At 46.3% G+C, this 13990-nt stretch overlaps 1 protein-coding gene across 1 annotated transcript in view; it reads right to left on the reverse strand.

Annotated features, from left to right (window-relative positions):
* DNAH8 (dynein axonemal heavy chain 8) overlaps positions 1-13990 on the reverse strand; it is a 525323-nt gene that overhangs the window by 41766 nt on the left and 469567 nt on the right. Inside the window, exons 82-84 of the mRNA XM_026649503.1 lie at positions 7558-7631; positions 3502-3654; positions 2293-2448 (exon numbers count right to left, since the gene is read on the reverse strand). Coding sequence (XP_026505288.1) covers positions 2293-2448; positions 3502-3654; positions 7558-7631 — 383 coding nt within the window. The remainder of the gene's footprint in view (positions 1-2292; positions 2449-3501; positions 3655-7557; positions 7632-13990) is intronic.

A 13990-nucleotide genomic window follows, 5' to 3' on the forward strand; every position in this document is an offset into this window, starting at 1 on the left:
AGGTAGAAAATCTGGTGGCCTGAGCTGAAAGGTGGACAGGGCCAGCTCCAGGCACCAGCAGAGGAAGCACGTGCCTGGGGTGGCACATGCTAAGGGGCGGCATTCCATCCATTCTTGGGGTGGCACAGTCCGAGCGGCTTTTTTTTTTTTTTTGCTTGGGGCGGCAAAAATGATAAAGCCAGCCCTGAAGGTGGAGCTTGATCTTGGTGCTTCTAGCAACAGCACTGGACTGCTTCTGAATTCCACAGGTTGGGGGCATTAGCCTGAAAGTAATGAATGAGGAGAGAAACTATGCAACAGAAAAAGAGAGGCCTAAAATTGGAGGACTAAGATACTTGCTCTATGCTTCCATGTGAAAGAGCAAAATATTGGAAGGTTGATCCCTATTTGCAATGGCTGACAGTTCTTTTTGCCTACTTGCTTCCTAATAGGTGGAGCTATACTGACTGTCAGGATACCTTCTGTTTTAAGATGCAGAAGAGGAAACGTGCATCAGGAAAGTTAAAACACCAAACTGAACTTGTGGGGATGGGGGTTTGACAATCTATTTAAAAATACAGCTGCATTTTTCAGCATAATAAGTTATGTAATTGAACAGTCAAGTTTAAGTTATGCTTTTGTTTACTGAGTTATGATTTATTTAAAAGGACTACTGCTTTTTCTGAATGTCTCAGAAATCACATAATTTGGTGATCGACTTTCATTTGAAATAATCCTATTTATTGAAAAAAAGGACAAGCAAGAAGGCGGCATTTTCTTTTATCCTGATATTTTATATATGTGACTTTCAGAGGTTTCACTTTTAAAAACTTATTTTTAATATTAACAATTAAAGAAGTTTTGTGGAGAAAATGTTCGCATTTTAATCTAATCAACATTTGTATTGCAGCCTCACAAAAAGGGTTTCCATAGTTGTTTACAATTTTACTTTCAGTAAATGTAGAATCACTCCATTGACTAGATTTATGCAGTGGAACTTAGAGCAGAATTTGCCCTGTGTTTTAGGTTGCAGGGACAGGTGTTTGAATTAAGGACTAAAAGAACAGTTAGATACCACTGAAACTGTGAAATAAGCAAATAATCTCAATGAATAATTGGGGATGCAAACAATTTTCTTTCTAGTCTTCTTAAGTCAGATATTATTTAGTATGAGGAAATAAGACAGTATTAACCCTTAATACTTAATGAATGAGTATAAAGGTTCTTTGTAAACTTCCCTGAATTACTGAGTACAGTATACTTATCTATGGAACCTTTGTCACCGGGGGGCAGGGATCAGGAGATGGTGAGTTTAAATGCAGACCAGTGCCTATATAAGTATGGTGACTGATACTCTTTAAATACCTCATCTGGATGGATGAATAGCTACAGTATTACCAAAACGTTCCTGCTGGCCGAATAGGCCTGGGATACTACGGCACTACAAGTACAGTCTCTCCATGAGGCAGCATGCAGCATAGCTTGCTCATTTACTATTCATATGAGCTAGAAGAGGAGTGAGGAGCAAATATGTGCATAAACGTGCCTCCCTGTGGGAGACCTTTACAAACTGAGGCCATGTGCCACAGCAAGAATATCAGCAGCTTAGCTGTATTCTACACTACAAACTTATGTTGGTATAACTATGTCTTTCATGGGTGTGGAAAATCCACAACCCTGAAGGATGCAGTTATACCGACAGAACTCCCAGTGTAGACAGCACTATGTCCATGGGAGGGCTTCTCCCTTCAACATAGCTACCGCCTATCAGGGAGGTGGAGTACCTACGCTAATGGGAGGTAGGCAGAGTCTTCACTAAACGCAACAGAGGTGCAGCTGCACCAGAGCAGCTGCGCCGCTGCAGCACTGTAAGTGTAGACAAGTCCTCAGAAGAGGCCTGAAGGTTTAATTAATGTTTGTAAAGTGCTTTGAGATCTGTGGATAAAAGGATCTATATTCAGAAAGTGAAAAACGTTAGTATATAAATTTCATGACTACTATATCTTTAAATTACATAATGTGGGCCGAGTCCTACTCACACTGAAGTCAGTGGAGGAAAATGTCCATTGACATTAATAAAAGCAAAAAGGTTCTAAAGTCTCAGAATATAAAATTTGCCTGTAACTTAAAAGAGACTAAATCAGTAAGGTACATCTGAAAAGGAGTCCCCAATCCTGCAATATAATGCACATGGAACATGAAATAAGAGACTTTCATATTACAATAAAGATACAAATATCTACTTTTATCAGGAACCCCAGTGAAAAAGACTCCACTTAACATGAAGTTGGATGCAAAACCTATATGAAATACCTGGACAGTGGAATGTAGGAAAGCTACAGTGTAAAGCAGAGGTTTCCACATAGGCATATTGCTGACATCTAGCAGGTCTTGATTAATTCCTGAAAATGTTCTTTTCAAACCTGCACGTACACCCTGGGGAGGTTCATTTGTGAACTTTATAGAAATCTGTCATGTAAAAATGATGAAACAATTAGATTTACTTTCTTAAAATAAAACAAGGGTCTATCTACAACAGGGGTGAGCAAACTTTTTAGCCCGAGGGCCACATCTGGGTATGGAAATTGTATGGCGGGCCATGAATGCTCACAAAATTGGGGGTTAGGGTGCAGGAGGCCGTGAGGGCTCTGACTGGGGGTGTGGGCTCTGGGGTGGGGCTGGGGATGAGGAGTTGGGGGTGCAGGAGGGTGCTCCGGGCTGGGACCAAGGGGTTCGGAGGGCGGGAGGGGGATCAGGGCTGGGGCAGGGGGGTGGGGCACAGGAGAAGGTCGGGGGGCAGACTCTGGGTGGTGCTTACCTCAAGCAGATCCCAGAAACAGCGGCATGTCCCCCCTCCGGCTCCTACGAGGAGGCGTGGCCAGGCGGCTCTGAGTGCTGCCCTGTGCGCAGGAGCCGCCCCTGCAGCTCCCATTGGCTGTGGTTCCTGGCCAATGGGAGCTGCGGGGGCGGCACTTGGGGTGGGGGCAGTGTGTGGAGCCCCCTGGCTGCCCCTATGCATAGGAGCCAGCGGAGGGACATGCCGCTGCTTCTGGGAGCTGTGCAGAGTGGGGCAAGACCCCGATCCCACGCCCTGGCTGGAGCGCTGGAGCAGGGCAAGCCCCAGACCCCCCTTCCCAGCAGGAACTCGAGGGCTGGATTAAAACATCTGGAGGGCCAGATGTGGCCCCGGGGCTGTAGTTTGCCCACCTCTGATCTAAAATATTGCAATTTGTAAATTTACGAGTCATACAATCAAGAGATGTGTAGCTGAAATACAGCTGATCAGAAACTACACAAAACTCATGTATATTGGAACCAGTAAATTAAAGTCCTAGGATATACAGTATTTTTAAAATGTTAACATGTGACTTTTGAGAATGCTTCAGATTTTGCAATGTAACTTCCATTCCAGTGCCATATTTTTAGCTTTAAACTTTGTTTTACTAATTATTTCATTTTCATATACCTAATTTATCTAAATTCACTTAATGATATTAGGTCTGACTAAGTATTTGAACAAACCTGTAGCAGTGTAATTGGGAACTTGTCATGTGGCTCAGTGGTTATCCAAACTCGAAAGGTCTCATCAGGAATCTCTGCAGTAACAATTGTTTCCAGTAGTTCATCCATGAAATCCAGGCCTAGGTGACAGTTTTGAAGTAACACCCAGCCCCCCTGTATAAAAATAATTTATGAAATAATTTTTATCAGTAAACCATCTTGTGATTTAAAAAAAAAAGAAAAACACCATGTTTATGTTAGAATCAGATTTGGTCACATGCATCTAATTACTCTGAATCTGTGGAGGTTTGGTATGTTTTTTGGCTACATAGTATCATTTCATTTGGATATTGACATAGATGTAACAGCTAGCAAAAATAAATTTGAAGTTATTTTCATACGCTATAGTTCAGACAGAAAACGAAATAACTGGACACAATATGAAAGTAAAGTAGCAGTGCCATCAAGTGGCAAAAGTAAATAACAGAAAGCCAAACCCGGCATTGCTTAACCCAGGAAAACTTCTATTGACTCAACTGCATTATCAGTTCAAAAAGTCTCCAAAGAGTGAAAATATTCCAGTTGAAACCCAACACACACATCTTTTCTTTTTAATTATTTGTAACTTAAAGAGTCTAATGTCATTGTAGAGAGGATGAGGGAAGATTAAACCTTTTAATTGAGAACACTGCTCTACAGGCAAAATGCTTCTGAAATAAATGTAGTCAAACTTTACTAATTCTGGGTCACTGAGAACAAAAATGATGCTTAAAATTCTTGATTGGCTCTAGTTTTCAAGATATGCTATTGGGTCAGTATATACGATCCTTGACTTGGGAATGGCGGAGGATAAGTGAGTTATAAAGGGAAGGGATCTCAATTTAAACCAGAAATGACTAAAATACATCTTTGACTGGATCTATGAATAAATCTATGACTGGGTTTGGACAGTACTTGCTTTTTAGGCAAAACAATGAATGATGCAATCTGAAGCTGGTATTGCGTCATACATCATATGAATTGCATGATGTTATTCCTAGAAGTCGTGGATGATGCAATCATAACGAAGTTTACATCACTCTGCTGAACAAATTGCCCTATATCAGCTCTAGAAATCATACAGTGTCGTGCTCTCTTATTTGTCAGTGTTTGATTTTGCAAAGGGACACATTTCTGTTTAGCCAAAGTGAGCAGAGATGCCTCGTACTTGTGTGAACAGTGCAGATAACTTCTGCTATGTTTGTGCTGAAGTGACTTTTGCATCACAAAAGCGCAGTATAATCACTATGGTTAAGAAAGCCTATCACCTTTATTTTGGCTGCAAAATTGGAGATCAGGACAAGAGGTGGGCCCCCACACATATGCTGCAACACTTGTGCAACAAATCTTCGCCAGGAAAAGGAAATCTATGCCTTTTGCAGTGCCAATAATTTGGAGAGAGCCAACAGATCATACCAGCAATTGTTACTTCTGCATGGTGCCTCCAGTTGGGAAAGGTGTGTCAAAGAAGAAAAAGTGAACTGTGCATTATCCAAACATTCCATCAGCTATATGCCCAGTACCCCACGGAGAAGGACTGCCGGTTCCTGATGCACAAGAATCATTCTCACTTGAGTCAGACGAGGAAGAGGATGAAACTTCTGGTCCTGAACCATCAATGTGACAGGACCCACATTTTCTCCCATCCTCCTCCTCTGAACCACACCTCATAACACTAGGTGAACTGAATGACCTTGTCAGGGATTTGGAACTACCCAAGAGTAAGGCAGAGCTGTTGGGCTCCAGACTACAGCAGTGGAATCTCCTGGCAGGCGATGTTAGGGTTTCCATGTTCCGTGACCGTCAAAAGGATCTTGTCCCTTTCTTCTTCATGGAAGGTGATCTTGTAGCCTGCAACAACATCGATGGTGTGATGGCAGCCCTCAACATCGTTCACGATCCAGATGAGTGGAGACTGTTCATTGATTCATCGAAGACGAGTCTTAAAGCTGTTTTACTGCATAATGGCAATGTTTTGCCATCAATTCCAGTTGGTCATGCAGTCCATATGAAGGAAACCTATGACAACATGAAACAACTTTTGAGGTGCATAAACTATGACCAACATCAGTGGCAGCTTTGTGGCGATTGGAAGGTTGTTGCTCTCTTGCTTGGTCTGCAGACTGGATACACAAAGTACTGCTGTTTTCTCTGCGAATGGGATAGTCATGCAAGAGATTCCCACTACATCAAGAAAGATTGGCCACTCCGACAGTCATTGGAGCCTGGGAGGAAAAGTGTTCAGCATCCACCACTTGTTGAATCAAGGAAGATTTTGTTACCACCCTTACACATTAAGCTGGCTCTGATGAAGAACTTTGTCAAGGCCATTGACAAAACACAAGCAGCTTTCAAGTACCTCCGTGGAAAATTTCCAAGGTTAAGTGAAGCTAAGATAAAGGAAGGTGTCTTTGTTGGTCCTCAGATTCGTGAACTTCTTCGAGATGATGCATTTGACCATGCACTGCGTGGCAAGGAAAAGACGGCATGGAAAGCCTTCCCGTTAGTGGCAATACATTTTCTCGGAAACAACAAGGCAGACAACTACAGGTTGTTGGTGGAAAACCTCCTCAAGGCATACAAAAGCCTTGGTTGCAACATGTCACTAAAGATACATTTTTTGCACTCTCATCTAGATTTTTTTCCACCGAACTACGGAGCAGTGAGCGACGAGCACGGCGAGCGATTTCACCAGGACATTGCAACAATGGAGAAACGCTATCAGGGCAAATGGAGCCCATCAATGCTTGCAGACTATTGCTGGACAGTGACAAGAGATGAATTTATGAATACAAGAGACAAGCCAAGAAGCGCCGAGTAGACACTGAATAGGACTAAACTATGTACATAATAGTTTTTTGCCTTTTGTTTCATAATAAATTTTATTTATATAACCCTTTTGCTGATTTTTAAAGTGTTACATAAACAGGACAGGTGAAATATTATCATGTAAAGCAACCATAAACACATGAAAAGACCTAGGTTTACAATTTATGATTAAAACTCTACTATCTACACAATATACATAGACATAAAATGCAAAAACTTAAATATCTTAGAAACAGTAGCCAATCAGTTGTTTTAATTGTCATATTTGAATTCAGCACATCAAAATACATAATAAATAGCACATTTTATCTCTGAAGCAGACGACTTCTCAAAAATTGTAGACCAGTGTAACCTACAGTTAATCTCCAATAAGCACATTTGGGTGAAATTCAGCCCTGTGCAGAAGGTTGCCCAAATCCTATGGATCCCTTAAGTAGCACATATGCTGTATTTTGAGGGTTGGCCATCTACACTGGAGTGAATTTCTAATATTTGTGAATTAAAATAATCTGTCTTTTCAGCCTCACCTGTGTTATTGTTAAGATGAAAAAGAAGCCCAATACAAATATTGGAGACTATTAAATTAATTCCAGTGACCTACATGGGTTTTATTGCAATTTATTATATTATAGTTGCTATTTTGTGTTAGTTCATTTACATACAAATGAACATTTGATAAATAAATTTAATTAAAATATTTCTATAACCATTTCATATATTTTGGTCAACTGAAATACAGTGAAAATAATTATATATATTTCTTTTCTTTTAAACAGTCTCTACTAGTTTGGGAGGAAGATGCTTAATTAAACTCTGTCACTCTTCTAAATTATTATTATGTATTTATTATTTGTATTACTGTAGCATCTAGGACCCCTAGTCATGGACCAGGACTTCACTGTGCTAGGCACTATACAAACACACACAAAAAAGATGGTCCCTTCCCTAGATAAAACCGGGTTGATTTTCAGAAGTTTTCTATTGCTATTGCTGATTTTCTGTATCTAGTGCTGCATTGCGTTTTCAGCATTGGATATAAATACAGTAAACTGATGTGGGACTTTTTATATATCTGACCTTGAGATGAGCATATAAAACCCAGCGTCAATTTTACACAGAAACTCTAGCTCTAGGATACAAGGGTATGGGTATAAAGGGCATAAAAAACCAACACAGAACCTTAACTGGCATTTCAGTGTTCTTTCATACCTGCTGCATTGACGTCTGAGTTAGCTTGCGTGCATGAACTTCTTGTCCCTGACCCATAGAAATAGTCCTACATTCTACAATAGATGGAACAGCATGTTTTTAATGAATGTATATATGTTAGCTTCTTCAACTAAGAACAAGTGAAATTAAAATGATTAATTCAAAGTGATATTGAGAAAAATTCCTGAAAGATGTAATGAAGCACTATTTTAATATACAAATATACACATTGTATTCCTATTTATTCAGTTGGTATGCCTTCAATATTTAATTATTTCTCAATATGAGCGTAATTTTCTATAAATATTAAAAGTCTAATGAAGCACTTGAAACTGTATATTCAACAGACATACTATGTATTTATAAGGGAATAAATATGGCACATATTACTGTTGTCAATGGGAATTTGAACACAATAGTTTCTCCTAATTACATGCAAAGCAAGATTTTCAAGAAGTTTAGATGTGCAACTAGCAACCAAATTTGCAGGCAAAATTATAACTGTCCACACAAATCAAGTAACTGCACATTCTAATGTGACTAATTAGCATAAATGTATTTAACCACTTGTGCATGCAACTACTCAATTTGTATGTACAATATCACAAATATTGTAGACACAATATATGCACAAAGTCTAGAATTTTTTTTAAAGTTCCTTTTTGTTACAGAAATAATTTCATAAAAATAAACAAATGACAGCTTATCTTGCTATCTGCAGCAAGAAATATTTACAATAGTACAATCAAGAGACAGCACTCTCAGCTGTTATTCAAAACTCAAGGGCTTGTCTACATGCAATGTTACTGTGCAGCAAGCCAGGGTGTTAATCTACAGAGCACTAGCTTGCCACACAGTAATGTCCTGTGTAGAAACAGCTATTGCACACTAAAACGTCTGTATAGCGTGCTTTGATGTACTGCTGTTTGAAATGATAGTACATCAAAGTGCACTACAGAAAAGACGGTTACTCGCCTTTGTAACTGTTGTTCTTCGAGATGTGTTGCTCATATCCATTCCAATTAAGTGTGCGCACACCACATGCACGATCGTCGGAAGATTTTTACCCTAGCAACACTCGGTGGAGTGGCGCCCTTATGGCACCGGATATATGCCCCTGCCGACCCAGCGCCCCCTCAGTTCCTTCTTGCCGGCTACTCCGACAGAGGGGAAGGAGGGAGGGTTTGGAATGGATATGAGCAACACATCTCGAAGAACAACAGTTACAAAAGTGAGTAACCGTCTTTTCTTCTTCAAGTGCTTGCTCATATCAATTCCAATTAGGAGACTCCCAAGCCTTACCTAGGCGGTGAGGTAGGAGTGAGATGTCGCGGAACGAAGGACCGCTGAACCAAATGCCGCATCATCTCTGGACTGCTGCACTACGGCATAATGGGAAGCAAAGGTATGTACCGATGACCAAGTCGCTGCCCTCCAGATCTCCTGTATGGGTACATGAGCCAGGAAGGCGGAGGACGAAGCTTGAGCCCGAGTGGAGTGGGCAGTAAGGTGTGTAGTTGGGACACCAGCCAAGGCATAGCACGCACGGATGCATGATGTGATCCAGGACGAGATGCACTGTGTGGCGTCCGGGAGGCCCTTCATCTGGTCTGCCTCAGCTACGAACAGCTGGGTCATCTTCCTAAAAGGTTTTGTTCGCTCGATGTAAAAGGCGAGGGCCCTGCGAACATCTAGGGAGTGAAGCTGTTGTTCTCGTCAAGAAGCGTGCGGCTTCGGATAGAAGACCGGAAGGAAGATGTCTTGGTTGACATGGAAGACAGACACCACCTTAGGAAGGAAGGTGGGGTGTGGTCGCAGCTGTACCTTGTCCTTATAAAACACCGTATACGGTGGTTCCGATGTGAGTGCCCTGAGCTCAGACACACGCCTCGCCGAGGTGATAGCAATGAGGAAGGCTGTCTTCCAGGAAAGGTACAGGAGCGAGCAGGTAGCCATCGGCTCGAACGGGGCACCCATGAGCCTGGAGAGGACCAGGTTAAGATCCCACGTAGGGGCTGGTTGTCTAATTCGTGGGAACAGACACTCCAACCCCCTGACAAATCTAGTGACCATGGGATTGGAGAAGATAGAATGCCCATTTTCACCCGGGTGGAAAGCTGAAATAGCTGCCAGGTGCACCCTGATGGATGATATTGCCAAGCCCTGCTGCTTTAAGGACAGGAGGTAGGCCAAGATGATAGGCACTGACACCTGTAGAGGGGCCGTATGACTCTGAGAGCACCAGCAGGAAAAATGCTTCCACTTGGCTAGGTACGTGGACCTGGTAGAGGGTTTCCTGCTACCCAAAAGGACCTGTTGTACCAAGCGAGAGCAGCACAGCTCAGATCGAGTTAGTCATGCAGCATCCACGCTGTGAGGTAGAGAGATTGCAGGTCGGGGTGACAGCCGTCCATGGTCTTGAGTGATCAGGTCTGGCCACAGCGGGAGTGGAATTGGAGTGTCTACTGACAGCTCCAGGAGAGTGTTATACCAGTGCTGTCTGGGCCACGCTGGGGCGACCAGAATCAGACGGGCTCTGTCCCTGTGCAGTTTGAGCAGGACCCTGTGGACTAGCGGAAATGGAGGAAAGGCATAGCACAGGTGAGACTTCCACTGTATTAGGAAGGCATCCAACAGGGAACCAGGGGAGCGTCCTTGGAGAGAGCAGAACACCTGGCATTTCCAATTCTCGCGAGATGCGAATAGGACTATCAGGGGAAAGCACCACTTCCGGAAGACGGAGTGGATGACATCCGAACGAACCAACCACTCGTGAGCCAGGAATGATCTGCTAAGGTGGTCCCCTAAGGTGTTCTGGACTCCCGGGAGAAAGGACGCCACCAGATGGATCGAGTGGGCTATGCAGAATTCCCACAGACAAATGGCCTCCTGACAGAGGAGGGACGACCGGGCTTCCCCTTGCTTGTTGATGTAAAACATGGCCGTTGTGTTGTCTATGAGGACTGCAACACAACGGCCTTGAATGTGCTCTCGGAATGCCTGACATGCCAGGCGCACTGTTCTGAGTTCCCGTATATTTATGTGCAGGGATAACTCTCCTGCCGACCATAGCCCCTGTGTACAGAGGTTCCCGAGGTGGGCTCCCCATCCCAAGGATGACGCATCCCTGACTAGGGACACGGAGGGCTGTTGGACGTGAAATGGCACCCCTTCGCACACTGGTTTGGGGTCCAACCACCAGCCTAGAGAGGCTAATATCCCTGGCGGAATGGTAATCACCGTGTTCAAGCTGTCCTGACCTGGTCAGTAAACTGTTGATAGCCAGGCTTGGAGTAGACGTAGTTGTAGCCTGGCGTGCCTGGTCACATATGTGCAAGAGGCCATGTGCCCCAAGAGGCATAGTCATGTTCTCACGGTGGAGGTCGGGAAGCTTTGCAGGCTGTGGACGATGTTTGCCAGGGATTGGAAGCGTGCCTACAGCAGAAATGCCTGGGCTAGGCTTGAGTCTAAGACTGCTCCTATGAATTCTATCCTCTGGGTTGGTACCAGAGTGGATTTCGCGACATTGAGCAGGACGCCTAGTTGATTGAACATGTTAATGGTGATCTGAACATGAGACTGCACTTGATCCCTGGAGCGACCCCGAATGAGCCAGTCATCAAGATACGGGAACACTTGGATCCGTTGTCGACGAAGGGAAGCAGCCACAACAGCCAGGCACTACGTAAAGACCCTGGGGGTTGTGGAGAGGCCGAAAGGGAGGACCGGTGAATTGAAAGTGCCGTTGATTGACCACAAAGCGTCTGTGCGCTGGATGGATTGCAATGTGGAAGTACACGTCCTTCATGTCGAGGGCGGCGTACCAGTTTCCAGGATCTAGGGAAGGAATAATGGTCCCTAGTGAGACCATGTGGAACTTCAACTTTACCAGGAATTTGATGAGTCCGCGTAGGTCCAGGATAGGCCGGAGCCCGCCCTTGGCCTCGGGAGTAAAATCCCCTGCCCCTGGAGTCTCTTGGAACCTCCTCTATCGCCCCCAGATGTAGGAGTGATTGGACCTCCTGTAAAAGGAGGTGCTTGTGAGAGGGGTCCCTGAAGAGGGACGGGGAAGGAGGGGGGGGGGAAAGCAAATTGAAGGAGTATCCCCTTTCCACCGTGCGCAGGTCCCAACGGTCTGATGTTATGCGAGACCACTCACGGAGGAAGTGGGAGAGACAGTTTTGGAAAGGAGGGGAAGGATCCTGAGTGGAGACTGGTGCTCCGTCCTCGGGCGAACCTTCAAAAGTTCTGCTTAGGCCCTTCTGATGGTTTGGGGGGGCCTTGGCCTTGACTGGCTTGGTGCCCAGTCTGCTTTCTTTTACCACCTCGGCCGCGTCTTCTAAAGAAGTCCTGTCTTGGCCAAGGGGGCGGGTAGGGTCTCTGAGGCTGCGGTCTGAAGGGCCTTCTCTGTGTTACCGGCGTATGCATGCCCAGCGAACGCATGATGGCCCGGTTGTCCTTCAGACTCTGCAGTCTTGAGTCTGTCTTTTCAGAGAACAGGCCCTGGCCCTCGAAGGGTAGGTCCTGGAGGGTCTGTTGTAACTCTGGTGGTAAGCCAGAGACCTGCAGCCATGAGATGCGGTGCATGGCTATGCCCGAGGCTAGGGTCCTAGCTGCCGAGTCTGCCACATCCAGAGAGGCCTGTAGGGAGGTTCTGGCCACCTTCTTGCCCTCCTCTACTAGAGCCCCAAACTCCTCTCTGGACTCCTGTGGGACCAACTCTTTGAATTTAGACATAGAGAGCCACGAATTATAGTCATATCGGCTCAGGAGTGCCTGCTGGTTAGCCACCCTGAGCTGCAAGCCTCTGGCCGAGTACACCTTACGCCCAAACAAGTCTAGGCGTCTAGCGTCCTTAGATTTAGGCGCAGGGGCCTGCTGACCATGCCGTTCCTTCTCGTTGACCGAAGCCATGACAAGGGAGCACGGCTGGGGGTGAGTGTACAGGTACCCATATTCATTTGAGGGAACAAAGTATTTTCTTTCCACCCCTTTGGCCATAGAGGCTGGCGATTGCCAGATTGTCTTGGCATTGGCCTGTATCGTCCGTATCACAGGGAGGGCCACTCTGGATGGTGTCTCTGCCAACAGAATGTCTACCACCGGGTCCTCTACCTCCAACACCTCCTCAACCAGGAGGTTCATATTGAGTGCTACCCTGCGGAGCAGCTCCTGGTGGGCATGGAGGTCCATAGGAGGAGGGCCCGAAACCGTGGTTCCCGCGACTGCCTCATCAGGCGAGGACGAAGAAGATACCCCCCGGGACTAAGGGATCCAGCGTGAGGTCCTCTTGTGGGGGATCTTGTTGTTCCTGGTCCGTCACGCTAGAGGCATGGGCCTGTAATGGCAGTGGAGCAGTTGCCTCAGAACCCCTGGGGTGGGGGGGGGAGGAAGATACCGTGGCTCTGAAGGAGGCCCCCAAAGGAACCCCTTGGGCCTGATGGTATGCCCAGGGGGTCCAAAAGGACCACTGTGGGGGTTCCTGCCCTGGGTCCTGGCCTTCTTTCGGCCACTGGCCTGCATCGCCCCCAGCCTGGTCCTGGGCGTGATAGCCACCTTATGAGCAAGACGACACAGAGGCGGAGCGAGACGGCCAAGGCGGTGCCGTACTTGATGGTGCCGAGTCTCTTGGTGCCGTATGGTGCCGTGGTGCCGGGTACCGGTGGTGTGATGCAGGGCGGTACTGAGACGGTGAATGGTGCCTGCGCTCATATCGGTACCGGGAACCTGATCTGGATCTCGATGGCGACCTCCGGCGAGATCAGCCCCGGAATTGGCTCCGGCACGAGCGCTGCTCTGACCGGTACAGGGAGTGGTGCCAGGAGTCCGATCGGTACCAGCCGTAATGCGAATCAGACCTCCACGAGCCGGAGCGGCACCGCGAGTACGACCGGTGCCGAGAGCGAGATCGGTGCCAGGACTGCGAGCAACGCCGTGAAGGGTGCCAGGACCATGACTGGGACCAGGACTGGTGCTGTCCTGCTTCGCCTGACGATGGCGGTCGCATCAGGGACAGTTTCCCCTTCGACAGCACCGTCCGCACCGGAGGTGCTGCTGGCTGCAGAGGAGTCGGCTCTGTGAGCATGATCAAGTCCCGTTGAAAAGGTCTCCGATGTGGAGGGCAGTCTCAGCTCGACTGCAGTGTGCACCGGGGAGCTTACATGCACCAGACTCGACGGCCCTTGTGGCGCCGGAGTCGATGGTGCAGGAGCCGTTACTTGTCCTATGCGCTTCGGCAATGGATGCGGCTCCAACTGCAGTGCGGGCAGCGTTGGTGGCTGTCGAACCGACAAACAAGAAGTGGCCTGCACCTGCTTGGGCTGCTTCTTCTTCTGACTCGGCGATAGGGACCGGTGCCGTGGTGGTGGGGGCGCCAGGGAGGTCTGACGTGAGTCTTTAGTAGAGTCCGAACTAGGTGCCAGACCAGTCGGTG

The sequence above is a fragment of the Terrapene carolina genome, unplaced genomic scaffold (assembly GCF_002925995.2).
Source record: "Terrapene carolina triunguis isolate 2854851 unplaced genomic scaffold, T_m_triunguis-2.0 Scaffold85, whole genome shotgun sequence".
NCBI classification, from domain to species: Eukaryota; Metazoa; Chordata; order Testudines; family Emydidae; genus Terrapene; species Terrapene triunguis.